At 38.3% G+C, this 19,089-nt stretch overlaps 1 protein-coding gene across 1 annotated transcript; it reads left to right on the plus strand.

Moving 5' to 3' along the window:
• The first annotated feature begins 3,350 nt into the window (after positions 1–3,350).
• Positions 3,351–17,055, plus strand: Esco2 (establishment of sister chromatid cohesion N-acetyltransferase 2). The gene is made up of 10 exons (XM_051195497.1): positions 3,351–3,418; positions 4,501–5,299; positions 6,362–6,452; positions 7,427–7,484; positions 8,922–9,048; positions 10,288–10,419; positions 12,540–12,629; positions 13,076–13,216; positions 15,495–15,655; positions 16,806–17,055. Exons 1-10 carry the CDS (start codon positions 3,354–3,356, stop codon positions 16,936–16,938), a joined length of 1,797 nt encoding a protein of 598 aa, XP_051051454.1. The 5' UTR covers positions 3,351–3,353; the 3' UTR covers positions 16,939–17,055.
• Positions 17,056–19,089: the final 2,034 nt, after the last annotated feature.

A 19,089-nucleotide genomic window follows, 5' to 3' on the forward strand; every position in this document is an offset into this window, starting at 1 on the left:
TGTTAGTATAAATTTACAAAATGTTCCACAGCACCTAGGTTTGACTTAGTAATTTTTATTTTTTATTTTTTCCTGAGACTGAGTTTCTCTGTGAAACAGTCCTGGCTGTCCTGGAACTCACTCAGTAGACCAGGCTGACCACAAACTCACAGAGATCCACCTGCCTCTGCCTCCCCAGTGCTGGGATCAGAGGCATGTGCCACCACCACCCGGCGGTAATTTTTCTTATTTCTGAAAACAAAATCATGAGTCTATTTCAAACTGAATCCCTTCAACAAGTCAGACCAAACAGAAGTAGAGTTACTCAGGTTAAAAGCCACAGAAACTGAAGTTTTCGGATCCCTAGAGAGCCTGGTCTTCCCTAAAAACAAGAAATCCCAGTCTAGGAGAACCTGTGTGATAAAGAAGTACGCTGACTTTAACTCTCTCAAAAAAGTATCAAGCTGTAGCCTGCTATCAGCCAGTTTCACCTATCCCGGTTCTTTTGCTTTACAGACCCCACCTTTATCCTGGGTCTCATGGTGCTGGTCAGGGCTCTGGAGTAACCACCAGAGAAGACTGTTAGGACGTGGTTTAAGCCAATAGAAAGTCTTTATTTGCTGGTGGGCGACCACATTAGGAGTTCAAAATCCCAGTGGATCCCAGAGCCTTTCTCAGGTAGAGCTTTTAAACACAAAACCATGTCCTGAGTTGACATACAAGAACTGTTAGCCAGAAGCAGAACTACACAAGCCAAAAAGCCAAGCACATTTAGAGATCTTCCCAGAACTATGGATTTTGATGAATTAGGTCTTTGTTTTCCATTTTGGCTTGTGGTGCTGCCTGCTTGGTGAGATTTACAGCCTAAATGGCATTTCCATCATGGAGTCATCTGTGCTAAGGTCTGAGACCCTGTTACAATCAGGATTCTAGAACTCAGGAGACGGCCGGATTTTAATGTGTAGGTGAATTTGGGGTATCGAGGCCCCAGAGTCAAAGACATCTCCCTCAACGAAATGCACTATTCTACCATTACCCAATGGGAACTTTCATTGTATCTTCTGACACAGAAGTTGAGGTATTCACGAATCATGTAAATAGCCAAATTGCTAGTCATTTGTTGTCACTTCATTACCACCAATTTTGTTCTATGAGGAACACTTAAACTTACCTAGAACTAAACATGTGTTCAAGACTGCTAAAAGCTGATGACTCTGTTAAAACCTGTGAGTGGTTTAAAAACATTTCCACTTGCTAAGGGCACATGATAAAGTAGTGCTGGGTGGGTTGACGCAGGCCTTCCATATAAAGTAGTAATGGCAATACAAATTTCATAGGTTGTGGTGAGGAGTAACTGAAATAAAATATGTAAACCATCAAGCTGGAGATATTTTTTGGGCTTAGCTATTGAGAATACATATACTTTTGAAGAGTGCCTGAGTTCAATTCCTAATGCCCACATTTGGTGACCTACATCTGTCGAAAGCTCAATCCAGGAAATCCAACTCCTCTAGCCTCTGCTGGTACCTGCACTTAAACGCACATACCCACTCACAGACATGAGAATAATTAAAAATAATAAAACCTTTTAAAATATGTGAAGTATTTAACACTTACAATTTAGTGAATGTTCATGACATAATTTGAAGGATAAAGTAGTGAAACCTAAGTAATGATTTTAAAAAAAAAGCAAAACTGATAATCAGACTTTAAATATGAAAAATAAGAGCCTCCAGTATCTTGGAGATACCCCTTTATTACACTGCTTACAACAAACTACCTCAGACTCTTACTTCGGATTCGGCTGAAGCATAAACTACAATTCCCATAGTGCACTATCACAGGCCTGTGGCCTGGAACCGGAGGTTGCCAGATTTTTTTTTTTTTTTTTTTTTGAGGAGGCATGGCTTCCTTGAACTGGGTCCACTTTGCCTCACAAGGGCGGGAGAATCTTGGAAGCCACAACCCCCAGAGGGCGGAGCAAGGACTAGTGAGAAACCAATCAGGACTCAGGCTCTAGAAGGCGTTGAGCAGCGACGAATCAGAATGCAGCAGCTTTGGTCTCAAGTGGCGCGCGTGAATTTGAACGGAGTGGCAGAGCGCCGGGCTCCTGTGAGGAGAGTTGGGAGCTCGCCGAGGTGCAGAGTCCTCATCCCGAGTGGACGCCGAGAGAGACCGAGGAACGCGGGTAAGGTCACGGGGCAGGGGCTTGGCTGTGGGCGTACGCCGACTGCTCCTCACGCGGGGCTCCTGCCCCGGGTGCCAGCTTCTCACCAGCCGGGATGGGTCGTCCCTGATCCCCGCGGACTTTCCGTTTAGCCTAGAGGTCGCGCTTGTGGAATTCTGTGGGACTGACATACCGGATCCGAAGGAAGGGCAGAATATTCTAGAGTCATCTCGCTATGGGAAGAGGCTTGCCTGCTGTATGTCCTTAGCAGCTGCCTGACGAAGTCCGGGTCGTTCATAAATAAGGAAGCTCCTGCGAGGGAGCCCAGCTGGGAGGGACCTGTGGGGACGACTGTCGTCCTCACATTCATTCCCTTGCCCAGGAGATGGTTAGCGAGAATGTATGCTAAGTGGAATATGGAGGAGGCATGGGTTGTGAGGGAAGCTGGGGACAAGAGCATCCATCCATCGGTGGACATTGTGGAAGGAGAGCAGTTCCGAGGAAGGCCTGCCAGAGCGCTAAAACTTGACATTAGTTTAATTAAAGGAAAGTGTGCCTCTAATTAGGGTCCACCTGGCCTTGTTAGTAGGCTCGCCCACCTCTCTGCTCTAAATACATAGGTGTGTGCAATATTTCCCCAACCCACCCTCCTGTCACTATTTAAGTCTCTGTTTTACTTTACTTTTTGCGACCCCTGTGACCCAGGCTGGCCCCAAATTCAGGATCCGTTTGCCTCTTCCTCCCATTAGCACCCTCACATCTGATTAGTTTGCTTTAAAAAAAAAAAAATCTGTTATTTTGAGTCACGCATGCTGGCTCAGCCTATGATTTCAGCCCTGAAAGACTTAAAGTTCTCCAAGTTCATCCTTGGCTAGAGTGAATTGAGGCCAGTGTTGTCTACATGAGGCACTATTAGCTTGGGTGTTTATTTGCAATCACTTATTTGGAATTCAGACCCCTCCCCCATCCCAGAAAATGTTTCCGCATTGAAGCCCCTGCTGTCCTGGAACTCCCACTGTAGACCACACTGGCTTTGAACTCAGAGATCCTCCTGCCTCTGCGTCCTAATTGCTGGGTTGAAAGATATGTACTCACTACCCCGACAGGATTCAGATTTTTAAAACACAATTTTGACATAGTGCATTTTCTATACACTTGATAACTTTATTATACTGGTCTATTTATTGCTTTTAGGAATTCAGTTAAGATGATGACAACTTTTACTCCAAGGAAGAGGAAACGACATGCTCTGAATGCTGATAATGGTGATAGGTAAATCTTAACCTGTACATATGAACTCTTGTTTTAAAGTATTTTTAATTTTTTTTATTAATTTATTTTTTACATTCCAATCCCAGTTCCCCCTCCCTCCTCTCCTCTGGTCCCCTCACTCCCCTCCCCCAATTTCCCATTTGCTCCTCAGAGAGGATAAGGCCTCCCCTAGGCATGTTTGCTTATTTTTCCCCAAGACAAGGTTTCCCTCTCTAGCTCTTGCTGTTATGGAACTTGCTCTGTAGACCAGCCTGGTCTCTAACTTACAGAGATCCGCCTGCCTCTGCTGAGATTAAAGACATGTGACACTACTGTCTGGCTACATAGGAACTCTTTAAGAAAGAAAAATCTAGTCATGCTAGATACAAAAGGCCGCAAAGAGACAGTTTATTACGGAAAATTTGCCACAGGTATTTTAACAGCTAACTGAGGAAAATACATGGAGAATAATTTTTAAGTTTAAAAAAAAATTTAATTCCTGTTTTGTCTATATCATGTCTGTGTACCAGATGGATGCAATCCCCATAAAATGGACTGAGGTTACAGATAGTTTGTGAACCACTATGTTCAGGGAATCAGACCTGGGTTCTTTGGAAGAACAGCCAATGTTCTTAGCAGCTGAGCCATCCCTCTAACCCTTTGGCTTTTTAAAAGTTTTGTTTTTCATTTGAGACAGTCTTAACTATTTAGACCAGGTTGGCCTCAAACTCATTGAGATCTGTCTGCCTTTGCCTCCTAAGTATTGGGATTAGACAGGGTCTGTAGTCTTGGCTATCTAGAAACTCTGTATGTAGATCAGGCTGCCATTGAACTCAAGATCTCTGAAGTACTGAGATCAAAGGTGTGTGCCACCAAGCCTGGCTTATAGAAGTTATCTTTCAAAATATATTTAAATGCTTTATTTAATAAAGACAGAATTCGAGGATTCTGTTAATTTAACTAATTGATAATATGAATATGTCAATGAAGTGGGGGGTGCATTATGTTTGTATGACTAGTAGGGAATTTATTAGTAGCTCTAAATAAATTTTGAATAAAAATGCTGAACTTACTGATGAACTTTGTTTCTTTTCTTTTTATAGCCTATTAACAGATACTTCATCAAGCAAATTAAATTTAAGCCTTTCTGAAAATCTATTTCCATCACCTAGTAAAAAACATACTTATCAAAGCAGTGATCAAATGGAAGGAAAGTCTTGCTCCTACCAAGACCATTTCACTTCAAGTCCTCTCAAAATAATGGAAAATAATAGGTTGTCATTTTCAAACTACAGTTCACTATTTAAATCCACTGTGTCAACTGTATCTTTCTACAATAAAAATAAGCAATACCTCAATCCACTGGAGAGGAAGTTGATAAGAGAATGTAGGTCTATTTGTTTAGCAACTAAAAATGAAGATAAATCTTTTCCTAGTGTGTCAGAAAAACAGAGAAAACCAGTCTATACCAAGAAGAACAAAAAAACACAGAAGAGTTTAACTGCTAAATATCAGCCAAGTTATAAGCACGTCAAGTCTTTATCAAGAAACCCTAAAAATTCCAAGCCAAATCAAATGAGCTATAAGCCAGCTGTAAATAAAGAGAATAGTTGTTATCCAGCAGAAAATCATCCAAACACTCCTCCTCGGGTTCTAAGCCAGAAAATAAAACCACAAGTTACACTCCAGGGTGGAGCAGCATTTTTTCTTAAGAAAAGAAAAACTCTTAAAAAATCATCCCTGGAAGATGAGTCATTACCAATACACTTAGATAAAACTGAAGCAGAGATGACTGAAGATGCTGTCCTGGAGGCAAAGCAAGTCCCAAAGTCCTTGTTTGTGGAAGAGAAATTGAATGTTGAGCTACTGGATGCACAAAGTAAAAACGAAAAGCCGAAAAAGGTAAAGTTAAATGTATCATTTAAGAACAGCTGGGATTTTAATAAAGTTTAGGTATAAATTATGTGTATAATTATGTAGAACACATGAGTAAATGAAATTTGATTTTTTTTTTTGTACAGTCTGGAGGACCACCTTTATAAAATGAGAAAATAAAGTTACAAGACAGGTAGAAAAATGAGACCTTTAGGCTTTAGGTAGTGTTTTCTGGACTTTTTTTGTACTTTGCTTTTTGTTGTTCTCTGCTACTATCAAAAAGTAGGAATTATTATAGGTAAAACTTTCTCTAGTGATTCCAGAATGTGGTTGCTGTTATTATTTATGTATATGTGTACATGCATATGTAGCATATGTATGCACACACCTTGGAAATGAGAGGCCAATGGCAAGTGTTTCTCAGGTACCATCTATTTGGAGATTTTTTTTTTTTGAGACTGGGTCTTTTCATTGACCCAGATCCAATTATGCTTCCTGTCTGTGCTTTTCTGGCCTGGAGATTACAAGTACTACCAGGTGCTGGAATCCTACTGCACAGCAAGCACTTTACCAATCTACCTGTGGCCCTAGTTATTGTTTTTTAAAGTCCATAATGAGAATTTTCACTCTCTAGTTTGAGACAGTTTATCACTAATTTTTAATGGTTAATTTTATTATTATGAAAAGAATAGACTGTGTAGGTGTATGCATGTGTGTCTAGTGCCCTCAGGCCAAAAGAGGGAACTGAATTCCCTGGAACTGGAGGTAGAGACTAGAACCATGTGGGTGCTGAGGCCCAAACCTAAGTCCTCAGGAAGAGCAGCCAGAGCTCTTAACTATACCACCATCTCTCTAGTCCTTGAAGCATGCATTTTTTTTTTCAAGAACTGCAGTCTATGTCTATGCTCTGACATTTAAAAGATGATCCATATTCAATGAATGCAGAGGAAATTCTAAAAAGTAGATTGGAATTTGATGAATCATGCTCTGAAATATTACATATGATCAATTATTGATATTCATCCACCCAAGGGAAAACTACTAAGAATTAGAATTTCTTATATTTTTTAACCTGTTCATAATTTTCAGAATTCCTCAGATGCTGTAGTTTCTTCAAAAGAATATAAACTTGATAAACATAATTTGCCTTCAGAGAATTCACTTGATGAGAACAAGACAAGTAAGTAAGAAAATCTGCATTAATCAACCTTGCAACTTGTAACAAGCTTCACTGTATATCAATATGGAATTTTATATGCACTTAATATTTTCTGGGCCTTTTAAAGGGTTATTGTAAAGCAGTGCAGTATGTTTTAAAAAGCAGGAAAGGAGATTTTAGGTTAAAACAGGAAAGAAAAATTTATCCTTAAGTAATCTCTGACCAAATTTCTTAAGCTCTCTATTATTGTGTGTGCAGCTATGGGAGCCCTTATGGCATGGTACATGTGTGCAGGTCAGAGGATAACTTTCTGGGGTGGGTTCTCTGTTTCCACCTTATTTAGTCAGGATCTCTTGTTTCTGTTTTCCATATTCCCGCTAAGTGGCCTGTGTGCTTCCTTGATGATTCTCCTCTAACTCCATCTTTGTTTTTTGAGCGCTGTCTTAGTTCCTGATTTTTACATGTTGCTATGGGCTCATTCTGTATTTCCTTTGCTCCAGTCCTAGAGTCAGCTAGAGCTTTGACTCCTTTTATTGGAGAATGGTATTTAGAAATCAAGATCTAGGCTCTGAGTAGAAGTGTTACTAGAATGCTGTTGCTTCCAGGCCCTCTCCAGACAGTTGTTTCTGTGTGTCTTCACTTCATGTTTTAGCATGAGTTCGTATTGATGTCTCTAATCCAGTGTCACAGGATTTAGCCTATACTTTCATAACTTACATTTTGATTGGTGAACAGGTGCCCAATTGTTCTAGCACCATCTGTCAATAACTACCTTTGACTCTGCCAAAAAATTGTCACTTTATTTGTATGGGGTAATTTCTGAAGTCCTTTGTTCCAATGACCTGCCTGTCTCTTTGTCAATTTGTACTATCTTGATTATGGTTGACTCTTTAAGTCAGGTAATGCAAATGTTTTGTTCTTACTAACCTTCAAAGTCTTATGAGTCAGCTTAGATTTTCTTTGGTAATGCAATTTGCTGGTTTTTCCCCTAACAGTTTCTCCTGAGTCAGTCATCTATCCCATCTTCAGTGTTTCTTCAGTGAACACAAAAAGGTAGGAATTATTTTTGCTCTATACTATTTCATTATATAGTCTTCTTCTTATCTTATAAGGCCTGAAGAGCTTTTTTTTCCCCCTTTTGGTCTGTACCACTAAGAGGAAATAAGAATAATATTGAGAATAGAAGATGTAGGTGGTTTTTGTTTTTATTTTTGTTTTCCATAGAGATGGAATAGCTCTTTATGGACTTGAATAATAATTGTTACATTATTATATAGTACCTGACTTGTAGTAATTAGTTCACTATTTCACTTAAAGATCTTCAGGACACACACACACACACACACACAGACCATCTTTAAAAAGCAGGGTATGGTGGCACATGCCTTTAATCCCAGCACTTGGGAGGCAGAGATAGTTGGATCTCTGAGTTGGAGGCCAGCATGATCTACAAAGCAAGTTCCAGGACAGGCAGGACTACACAGAGAAACCCTGTCTTAAGGAAACAAAAAAGATCCTCTGGACAATCTAAAAGGTAAATACTATTAGTGTTATTATTACATCTTAGCTGAGGAAACTGAATAATTTAGCCAGCACAGCTAGTAGGTGCTCAGTGCTAGGGCCAAGAATTGAATTCACATTTGAATCAAAATGCATTGGGTTATGTTGCCTTCTCTAAGTGATAGTATATGAACAATAAATTTTAATGAACATTTGTAATCATAGGTACTAGTAGTTTGCATTTTATAGGTGGGAAAAATTGTGGCCATAGAAGTAAATAATTAAGAGTAGTTTAATACTATTATAAGTATGGCTGAAACTAACTACCGTGATGAAGAGTTTGTGTAGGTAGGTAGAGAACATGACAAGTAGAAGATCAATCCACATTCTATATTGTCTGAACATTTTACTTAAAACACTGATTTTTTTTTTTTTTTCCACCTATTTGGTGTTGAATGATTAGGTATTCAGCAAAGAAAATTTTGGCCAAGATTACCCACTCATGTACATTCATGTGAATCCTTGTGCACATGTACACACATACCTGTGGAAGCCAGAGGTCAACCTTAGATAACATTGCTAAAGAGCTGTCTACTTGATTTTCTGAGACAGTTTCTCACTGACACTCAAGTGCCCAAGTAAAAAGTTGCTGGATCCTAATATATTGGTGACTGTGGTTGCCTTGGTCCTGTGAGATTCAACATGAACATGTATGTATCTTTATTTAACATCTTTATTTAAGTGGGTAAATATTGTCTTAAGATCTGACAGCAAAGGAAAGTCCATTTTAGAGTAAAGTTAGCTTTCAAAGTAATTATATATATGTGTGTGCCTGATACTACAGAAGAAAGTTATTTGAATATAAGTCAGATCTGAATTTGAATCTTGACACTGAATTTCCTCATTATGCTTCTTTGAGTAAATTATTGTTTCTGGGTGGACCTCAAGTTTCTCACTGTTCATTGTTATTTACCAACTTTCCCATTCAAGATCTCCACCTGAAGAACAGTCTTCTATGGGATCCACTGCATGCACTTATGTCTTGAAACAGACAATTGTGCAGAAAAATATGAATTCCAGAGATACAACTAAAGGAGGAAAAGCCCAGTTTGTCATTGTGAGTAAATTTAAAATAAACCCTTACACTTGTAGAACCTGCAGTCAGCCTTTCAGCATGGTTATCTTGGGTTAGGTTTCTAGGGTTGTAACTGCTAGCTTTGTTGTAGTAGCATTCAAAGCTAGCCAGTGCTTTGGAGCTTGTAGTGCTAGTATTGTAGTGTTATGAATGGTTTGTTCCCATGTAAGAAAATCATTTATCAACAGAAGATGGAATGGGAATAACAACATTAAAATAGAACTAAGTTTAACAAACTATGGATCAAGTTCCAATATCTATTAACTGAAAATAATAGTTAACATTTTTTATATGGTTTTTTGTTTATGGTTCTAGGAATTAAGCCCAATGATCTCCTTCATGGACAGGCAAGGCTCTGCCACTAAGCTACACTGCTTTTTATTTTAGGACAGAATTTTACTAAGTTGTACAAGCTGACCTTGAACTTGCATGCCTCTGAAGTAGCTGTGATTATAAGCCTGTGGCTCCAGACTCAGGTTTTCAGAAGTTTTAGAGCAAATAAAAGAATATACAACTATGTTAGCTACTTTTCTGTTGCTATGATTAAAAATACCATGACTCATAGAAGAGTTTATTTTGGCTTCTGGTTCCAGAGGGGAATCATAATCATGAGGAAGACACAGCAGGCAGCCATAGTAGAAAGCTGGCTGGCCACATTTCAGCCTCACACAGGAAGCAGACACAACAGCAAGGAGTGGGAGAAATCTATAAGCTCTCAAAGCCTATCCCCCCAAGTGCTGTCCTTGCTTCTGCAAGGCTGTACCTCCTAAAGGTTCCATAACTTTCCCAGACAGCACCACCAACCAAGGACCAAGTGTTCAAATAAATCTTATTCAAATACAACAAATACAAAACACACATGGTCTGAAGCCTAAAATATTTACTTCTGCCTTTTCACAGAAAACTACCAGCCCCTGTCTTAAATAACTCAGAATCTTAATATTTTCAGTGACATTAGAAACAGTGCTTTGAGAGTGGAATTTGTAGAACTTCATCAATTCTTGAGGCTAAAAGTCTTAATATTTAAGGATAAAGAATTTAACACTCTAAATGGTTTAAAGACAAAAGCAATGATTAATACGGAAGTTTCAGAATGTTTTCCCTTCTCTTTGAAGTGAGCCTTTTACTTTTTCTTGGTCTTTTCGTGTCCTTCCTAAAGAAGGCCCATTGTTCATTCAATTCTTGACATTTATGCTTTTGTTTGCTTCCTTATTCTTCAAGGACGCAGGTCAGAAACATTTTGGGACGACTATATGTAAGTCTTGTGGCATGATCTATACTGCTTCCAACCCTGAAGACGAAGTGCAACATCTCCAGCATCACCACAGGTTTCTGGAGGGAATTAAATATGTGGTGAGTCGAGAAGTCTTTCACTTTGTTCTAAAGGCAAAGCTGTATAGAAGGAGTCATTTTGTGCCTTTGGTTTTGCTGAAAGATCTGTATATCCATTAACATTTCACTACTTTCAGTAGAAGTTAGCTGGGCATGTTAGCTCCTACCTATGATCCCAGAACTTGGGAAGAGGTTGAGGCAGGAGGATCATTGTGAGTTCAGATTTGGTCTTTGGCACACAGCGAGTTTTAGGCCAGTCTGTCAGTTCGAGCTGTGAGAATGAGACCTTGTCTTAAGAAAACAAACACATTAAGCTGGGGAAATGGCTTAGAGTAGTGGTTCTCAACCTGTGGGTCACAACCTCTTTAAGGCCATCAGAAATATCAGATATTTACATTCATAAAAGTGGCAAGATTACATTTAACCTCTGAGCCATCTCTCCAGTCCTGGCAAGATTACATTTATGAAATGACAATGAAAATAATTTTAAGGTTGGGGATCACCACAACATGAGGAACTGTATTGAAGGGTTTCAGATTAGGAAGGTTGAGAACCCCAAGCTTAGAGGGTAAAAGTGGTTGCTACACCAGATGTGGCTGCATAGGAGCCTAGAACCCCACAGCTGTCAGAGGGAGCGTGGAAAAGGATTTCTGGGCTCTGTTACGTGCCTATATAATTATAGATTCACTGAATACCCTGTCGCAAGGAAATAAGAGAATGAAAGAGCAGGACACATAAATGTCCTCTTCTACCTGGCACATACACACCCTGGAAAATAAAAATAGCTAAGGTTGATGATATTAAAAAGTTAACTTTGTCTGTTACCTTTCAGTGCTGGGCATCAAACTAAGGCCCTTGTATATACTAGGCAAACACGACTGGAGCTATACCTAAGCCTAAAGGTTAGGTTGTTACATAATGCTGTTTTAGCTTTAGCAATCCCAGTGTCCTAGATTAGGTAAACCCCTGCACTCTCCAGGATATTGGGATTAGAGTAGTAAAACAATGAGCATGTATTCTTTTCAAATATAGGGGCAAAAATGTAAGGACATTGCCAGTGCATCCATGTTACATATGCACATGCATAGAGAAGATTCGCTGGCAGAAGCCATGAAGTAGAGCAATAGCAGCACAATTAGAAGGCTCTTGAGGACTATATCCCTTTAAGGTTCTACACAGGGATGTAGACAGAAACACTAAGGGGGGAATATATGAATGAGTTTCCACATTCCTTTGTCTAGAACTAATTACTTTTCTCTCTACTGTGACAAAATACTTGGCAGTAGTTAATTTAAAGAGGGAAGCGTTTATTCTGGATTATACTGGGAGGTAACCATCCCACTATATGAAGACATAGTTTCTGACGTGGTAGAATGAGGAGGAATCCAGCTGTTCCCATTGTTATCTGTGGTCAGGAAGCAGAGAGTATACAGGAAATGGAACCCAACTGTAAAACCTGGAAGCCTCCCCCCCCACCCCCAGTTAGCCCACTTCCTCCATTTCCTGAACGTTCCACATCCTTCTCAAACAGTGCTATCAGCAGGGGACAAGTATTCAAGCACATTAACCTGTGAGAAACATTTCACATTCAGACATCAGACACAATGTAGGGTCAGTCCTATGCTGGGTTGCTGAAAGGAGAAAGCTTTTGGGCTTCAGTATTACCTGGGTTTACCTCTCTTTAGTCCATTCTTAACTTCTTCAGGGTCTTCCACTTCTGGGAACTCAGCTGCCTGCCTGCCTGCCTGCCTGCCTGCCTGCCTGCCTGCCTCAGATAATTCAGCAGCTATAGTTGCTGTTGAGTTCAGGATTGCAATTGCTGCCTCATGCCCACAAGATGGCACTTCACAGCCCTTCTTGTCTTCTGAAACTTTCTATTTTCTCTTCTGTGATGTTCTGAGTCTTAGACTGGTATAAATGTCCTGTTAGGGCTAAATGCTTGTTCTCAGCACTTGAACATCCATGAATATTTTCATCCATTTACTACAGAGAGAATTGTCTACAGCATGGGTGGTCAAGGCCAGAGCCTTTATCTTGCCTTTCCTGTCACTTATTGTTTGACCACCACTCCTCTCCCAACCAAAGTATGTTATGTGTTTTGTTTATAAATTGATATTTTTTTCCCTTCCCCCATTTGGCAGGGCTGGAAGAGAGAACGGGTAGTAGCAGAGTTTTGGGATGGAAAGATTGTATTGGTCCTGCCACAGGATCCAAGTTATGCCATCAAAAAGGTATGGAATTGTTTCTTGTTCTCACCTCACTCAACAAACCCACCATAGTGAAGTGCAAACTGGTGTGCCAACAGCTTTCACAGTTCATAGGGTCTTAACAGTATCTAGGTCAGATGTGTTAGTTCTCAAGTTGTTGCTGCTTCTGTTTCCTGAGTTGAATGTTGCTAACAGGAATAATAAATAACACTAAAATGAATCCACCTGGTGCCTTGGACGACTCCTCTCTACTTGGATTCTGAGTCTTTTAAAAGCATTCTTTAAAGTGGGTTCTTAAGTACCAGGTGTGTTCATCAGTTCTGAAATAAGTTTGAATGTATGTAAATTTAGGAAATAGAGGTTAAAGAAGCTAAATGATGGTGATCATGTTTTATGAGCATACACAAATTTAGTTTTGTGACTTTTTTTTTTTTTTAAATACAAATTCACCTGTGTTTTAACACTGTTAGGTAGAAGATGTCCAAGAACTTGTGGATCTGGAATTGGGCTTCCATCAGATTGTTCCCAAGTGTCCAAACAAAACCAAAACTTTCCTCTTTATTGATGAAAAGAGAGTAGTGGGATGTTTAATAGCGGAGCCTATCAAACAGGTATGCTGTATTAGTGTATGTCTCTTAGGTTACTGAAATATGTTTGACTGTAATTAAATCCACTTACCTATGTTGTATTTAGTATTTTGTCTTAAGCAGAATAAGTCTTGTTTTCATGTAGCTTTTTCCCTACCTAGAAGTATAAAAATTCAGTAATTTTTTTTTTTAAATATAAGAATCTGTAGACCTAAGTTACTACACAGCATAAGCACTTAGTGGGTATATTTAGCAAAATAGTCATTACTTATTTCTCAATTGGAATATATATGTATGAATGTATGTGTGTATTTTTTTTTTTTTAAGACAGGATCTCTAGCTGTGGCTGGCCTGGAATAGAATGCATAGAGATCCTACCTCTGCCTCCCAAGTCTGGAATTCAAGGGGTTTGCCACTATACTCAACTAGAATCTGTTTTAGACACTGATTAGCAGTGTTCAAAAAAAAAAAAAAAAAAAAAAAAAACCGTTATCTTGATACTATAAATCAGAGAAAAGGAGCTTGTTTGTATTACCAGTATAACCTGATGTGCATTAATTGTCAGTTATACGGTAATAAAGTTGGTTCTGGGAAAGAAGGCAGAGATCACTTTTGCTGACAACAAAAGAATGAGAGATGGATATTGCAGGTCAGCAGTAGAGCATTTTAGCTAGCATGCACAAGGTTCTAGGTTGATTCCAGTACCACTCTGTGTTTGTACATGTGTGTACGGTCTTGAAATTTGTTGAAATTACATCTTCTGTGTTTTTCCCACAGGAAAATGAGTATGGTAATAAAAATGTTAACTGCCTTGATTTACTTAGCTAACCCATAATGTCATCATAGATTAAAACACCAGGTTGTACTTTTTGGAAGAAATTATTTGCGAGTTAATAAGATGGACCTTGAAGTTGTGATCTTCCTGACTCCACCTTCTGTGTTTCAGGCCTGTGCTACTGGGTCTGGCTTAACTCTGTCTTAACTATACTGGACATAACATACATGTATGCATATTTACATTAAAACTAACATGCAGAAGCCTCCAGAACTTTATCTAAGTGAAACATTGACATTCTCCACTACCTTCCCTCACTAATGTTGTTGACAATAGAGATTTTACTCTCTACTTCAGTGAGTTCAACTATTAGATTCTGTATTTGGTAGATTGCACCGGATCTGCCATTTTGTGATTGCTAATTGTGCTTGCCATGTCCAGTGGGTCCATCCATTTGACCCAAATGACAGGACTTTGTGTAATAATTGAATAGAATTTCCTTGATTATTTTATTTCTTTATTGACTATGTGTCCTGGGTTGTGTGTGTGATGCTGCAGTAAACTTGAGAGGTACCTTCAACCTCCTGTTTTTAATTCCAGAGCCATACCCTGCCTGACAGGAGTACTGGGCCATATAGCTTTTGTTGTTAGTTTTAATTTTGGTGTTTGTTTTGAGAGACTTCCATACTGTTTCCATTACTGATTATTACACTCTACATATATGGGTTCCCTTTATTTCCTATCTTAGCCAAGACTTTTTACTTTTATATAGCCATTCTAACAGATGTGATACCTCCTTGTTCTAATTTCCATTTTCTTGATTTTAGTAGCATTGAGCATTTCTTTAAACACCTGTGAGCCATTTGTAGTTCCTTTTCAAAAAGGGTAGTCAGACCCTTCTCTGACTTCTCAAATTTTATTTTATTATGGTTGTGTACATGATGTATGAGAGTGTGGCACTTGTGGGGTTGGTTCTCCTCCTTCCACTGTGAGATCTAGGGAGCAAACATCAGATTGTCAGTTTTGTGCAGCAAATGCTTTTCCTATTGAACCATATTTCTGGGCCCTTGTTTCATTTTTAAATTTGGGTTATTTTCTTGCTATTAAGTTGATTTCCTTGTATATTTTGGACTTAAACTCCTCACAATGTATATGGTTTGTAGATATTTTTTCTCAGTTGTCTTTCACCATATTGTGTCCTTTAGTATGCAGAAGCTTTTAAGCTTATTGTCAATGCATGGTTCATAACCATTTGTTACACCAGTTCCAGGGGATCCGGTGCCCTCATCTGACCTCTGCAGACATCAGGCACACAAGCACACATCTCTACATGGCCAAATGAACCCTTATGCACATAAATATAAGAATTTAAGAATTTAAGGAATAGCAAGATACTGGTTTTTTTTTTTTTTTTTTTTTTTTTTTTTTTAGATTAACTATGGACAGGTTTTGTTTAAAGTTTGTATTTTTGTTTGCTTTTTAAAAGAAAAGTCTGTGGTTTTAACTATAGACTGTGTGTCATTGCAGGCCTTTCGTGTCCTTTCGGAACCAAGTGCCACTAAAGAATGTTCTAGAGCTTGGCGGTGTTCAGATGTACCAGAACCTGCAATCTGTGGAATAAGTAGAATCTGGGTCTTCAGGTTGAAAAGACGAAAGCGCATTGCAAGACGACTGGTAGACACTGTCAGGTAAGAAGACAGAATAGCCCTAGACCTTGCATAATGGCTTATTAGCTTTCCCAGAACCTCCCTTGGCTCATGAGCCAAACAAAAGAATTTTGCTAAAACATTTCTGTATAAATACTGTGAAAGTCAGACTAAAGCAAATGTTGACATTAGAAGGGAATAACTCAATATGTATTCCATGCCAAGCTTAAGTGTAATTCTTTTTTTTTTTCCTTTCATTTTTCTTTTTCAGATGAATTTTATGGTTGAGATAGGGTCTCATTGTTAGCTCTGGCTGGCCTCAAACTAGTGATTCTTCTGCTTCAAGTGCTGGAATTACAAAAATGCACTACCATGGACACCTCATTTTGTCTTTAAAATTTATTGTTTTTACGTCCATGTGTTTGTATATATGTGATGAGTATAATCTTTGGAGGCCAGAAGAGGGTATCATATGCTCTGGAGCTGAGCATATGATATGGGTACTGGGAACCAAACTTGGGTCCTCTGCAAGAAGACCAGTACTTTTTGTTACTTGTCTATTACAAGGCAACTTATAAAATAAAGTATTTAATCTGGAGGCTCATGATTATAGAGGGTTATAGTTCGCTATCATAGAGAGTATAGCTAGTTATCTTACAGAATCCCCTGGAGGGTTTTTATCTTTTAACATTTATTTACCTATTTTTGTGTGGGGGAGGGGGGTTGAGCGTGTGTATATAGAGGACAACTTGCAGGTGCTTCTCTCCCACCACCATATGGGTCCTGGAGTTTGAACTCAAGCTGTCAGGCTTGGCAGTAAGTGCCCTTAAGTCACTGGGCCGTTTCATCAGCCTTGAACCCCTTTTAACTGCTTCATTTTCAGTACTTTCAATTATAGGTGAAATTTTAGACTTGTTTTTAGCCTTCTCAAACATCTGTATAGTATGCACATGCCATGGCACACATGTGGAAGTCGTAAGACAACTTGAGGAAATTGGTTTTCTTTTTCTTTCCACTCTGGATCTTTGAGTTTCTCGTCTGAGATGATGCCATGGGACATCCATCTCTAAATCCAAGGCATTCTGGTACCAAAAATAATGGTTTTAATCAGTTACATACATTGTTTAACATGTATGTTTAATCAAAATCCAAAGTTTTAGTTAATAAATGGTTTTTCCTCTTTATTTTGTAGGAACTGCTTCATGTTCGGTTGTTTTCTCAACACTAATGAAATTGCATTTTCTGACCCAACACCAGATGGCAAATTATTTGCAACCAAGTACTGCAACACCCCTAATTTCCTTGTATATAATTTTCATAGCTAAAGACCTTTGTAACCACAAACAGGTACTGTGTGGAGAAGTTCAGCTTGAAACTAATTAATATCAGAATGAAAATTATAAGACTTGTACATGTTACCAGTTTTACTTATATGTTAGAGAGATGGTTTGTTGAACTGTTTGGGATTCAAAGAAAAAAAAGATCTTTGGATACACTGAATTCTTAATTTTGAAAACTTCTGCAGAAACTGGGCCACTTTATAAAGGAACACATGGGGCTGGAGATACTGCTCAGCCGTTAAAAGGCTAGGCTCACAACCAAAAATATAAAGGAACACATGAACACACCTTTAGACCATGATTGTGTTCCATCAGTAAAGACAAATCTAAACACAGACAATGAGATAATTTCTGAATTCCTTATGTAGCATTCTCACTTTATAAACAGACTGTAGCAGCTAAGTTGAAAATAATTAGTATTTTTAATTTCCTATTTGTAGTAAGATAGCAGAAATCATTATCCCATATCCATTTATATAAAATAATTCTGTAACTTTTAATATTTTAATCCCTTAGAAAATTAACCAAAAGCACACTTATCACAAAATTTAATTAACATTGTATTTGGCATTGTTATCTTCTGTTTCTATTGCATGAAAATGCTGGTAGATAATTGAAGTCATGAACCAAACTAGTGAACCTAAGAACATAATGATCTTATGGAATATGCTATACACCCGAGTGCACTCAGATTTTCTAGTATAATTTGGATAATACTCATTTGTAAAGCAAAAAATTACTCAGGTTGTTTTATTCTTAAGGATCACGTTTCTAGGTTGTATTGCTCATTTTAAAATCAGTTCAACTTTAGTCTAATTTGCCTGTAATATTTCCAAAAAGAATGTGGAAGTATCTGTAACTACGCAAATATTTTAATGCTATTTTCTGCACTAAATCTCTTTAAATGTTTTATTATAAATTTTATTAATATTGTTTCATTGTTCAGTGATTTGTGAGAAATCAATTGTAGTTGTTTTTATAATAGTCATTATTAATATGTTTGTATGTACATGTGTGCATTTCAAGGTGCCCATGTGGAGGCCAGAGAACAACTCTTGGAAGTCAGTTCTTTCCTACCATGGGTTTCAAGGATCCAAGTCAGGTGGTCAGGACTGTGCAAGCACTTTTATCTACTGAGCCATCTTATTGGCCCAGAATTGATAAAATCCTGTTAGTACTCTGATAAATTATTTTTTATCATAAATGCCTTTTGAAAACAAAAACTAAAAGTATAGATTCTAGAGAAATAGTATGCTGAAAGAGATAGTTTCCCTGTTATCCTACTTTGGGTGTAGATACGTTGCTTCATTTGATGTCTTAGGTTTTAAATGTACATTGTAGTTTGCTATTGACACATTTGCTTTGTTTGCAGTTTGGTTTCACACACACAAGTTGGTATTTAATAACAACAATGAGTATATGGAACTCATGTGGAACTCATGTACATCGATCTTGTTTCTAATACCTTTGTCAAAAAAAAAACCCAAAAATCTGGAGTTGTTGGGTCAGAGAGTATACAGAATGAACCTAGCAGATGCCCTGCCAACAATGACGACAGCTAGTGATCGGTCAACAGTCAGTGTCACCATGTGGTTTTCTGTATGAGTTATTTACCTTTCTCAAGTCCTTATATAGTAAGCCCATGTGAATATGAAATAAACATCAGACAACTCCCAGTTGAGGTCTATTGTACATTTTCCTAAACCATCACACCCTGAAATGTAGTAGTCATAGGGATGTGACATCCCTGATTGTGGCAATTGAATGGGATTTTGGAACAGAAAAGTCACTGAACAATAAATCCAAATAAAGTGTGGAGTTGAATTGCATGCCAGTTCTGGTTTATTGTGACAAGTATAGTAATATAAAATGATATATAGGAAATGAAATGTCTGTAGGAACTGGGAATAAATCTCAATGAAAGTGCTAATTTATGTGTTAGATCCAATTCATGCTTTATGGTCTGTGCACAGGATCTGTCACTTGAACAAACGTACTAAAAATGATACATCAGAGAAAGGGTAGGTAAGACTACTGAATCTGTGTTCACATTTACCCAGTTTTTCCATAAGTAAACTTTGAATTTGCTGTCAATTTCCTGCTGTTTTAATGGACAATGATAGTTAATGATCTGTT

This window comes from Phodopus roborovskii, unplaced genomic scaffold, assembly GCF_943737965.1.
Source record: "Phodopus roborovskii unplaced genomic scaffold, PHOROB, whole genome shotgun sequence".
NCBI classification, from domain to species: domain Eukaryota; kingdom Metazoa; phylum Chordata; class Mammalia; order Rodentia; family Cricetidae; genus Phodopus; species Phodopus roborovskii.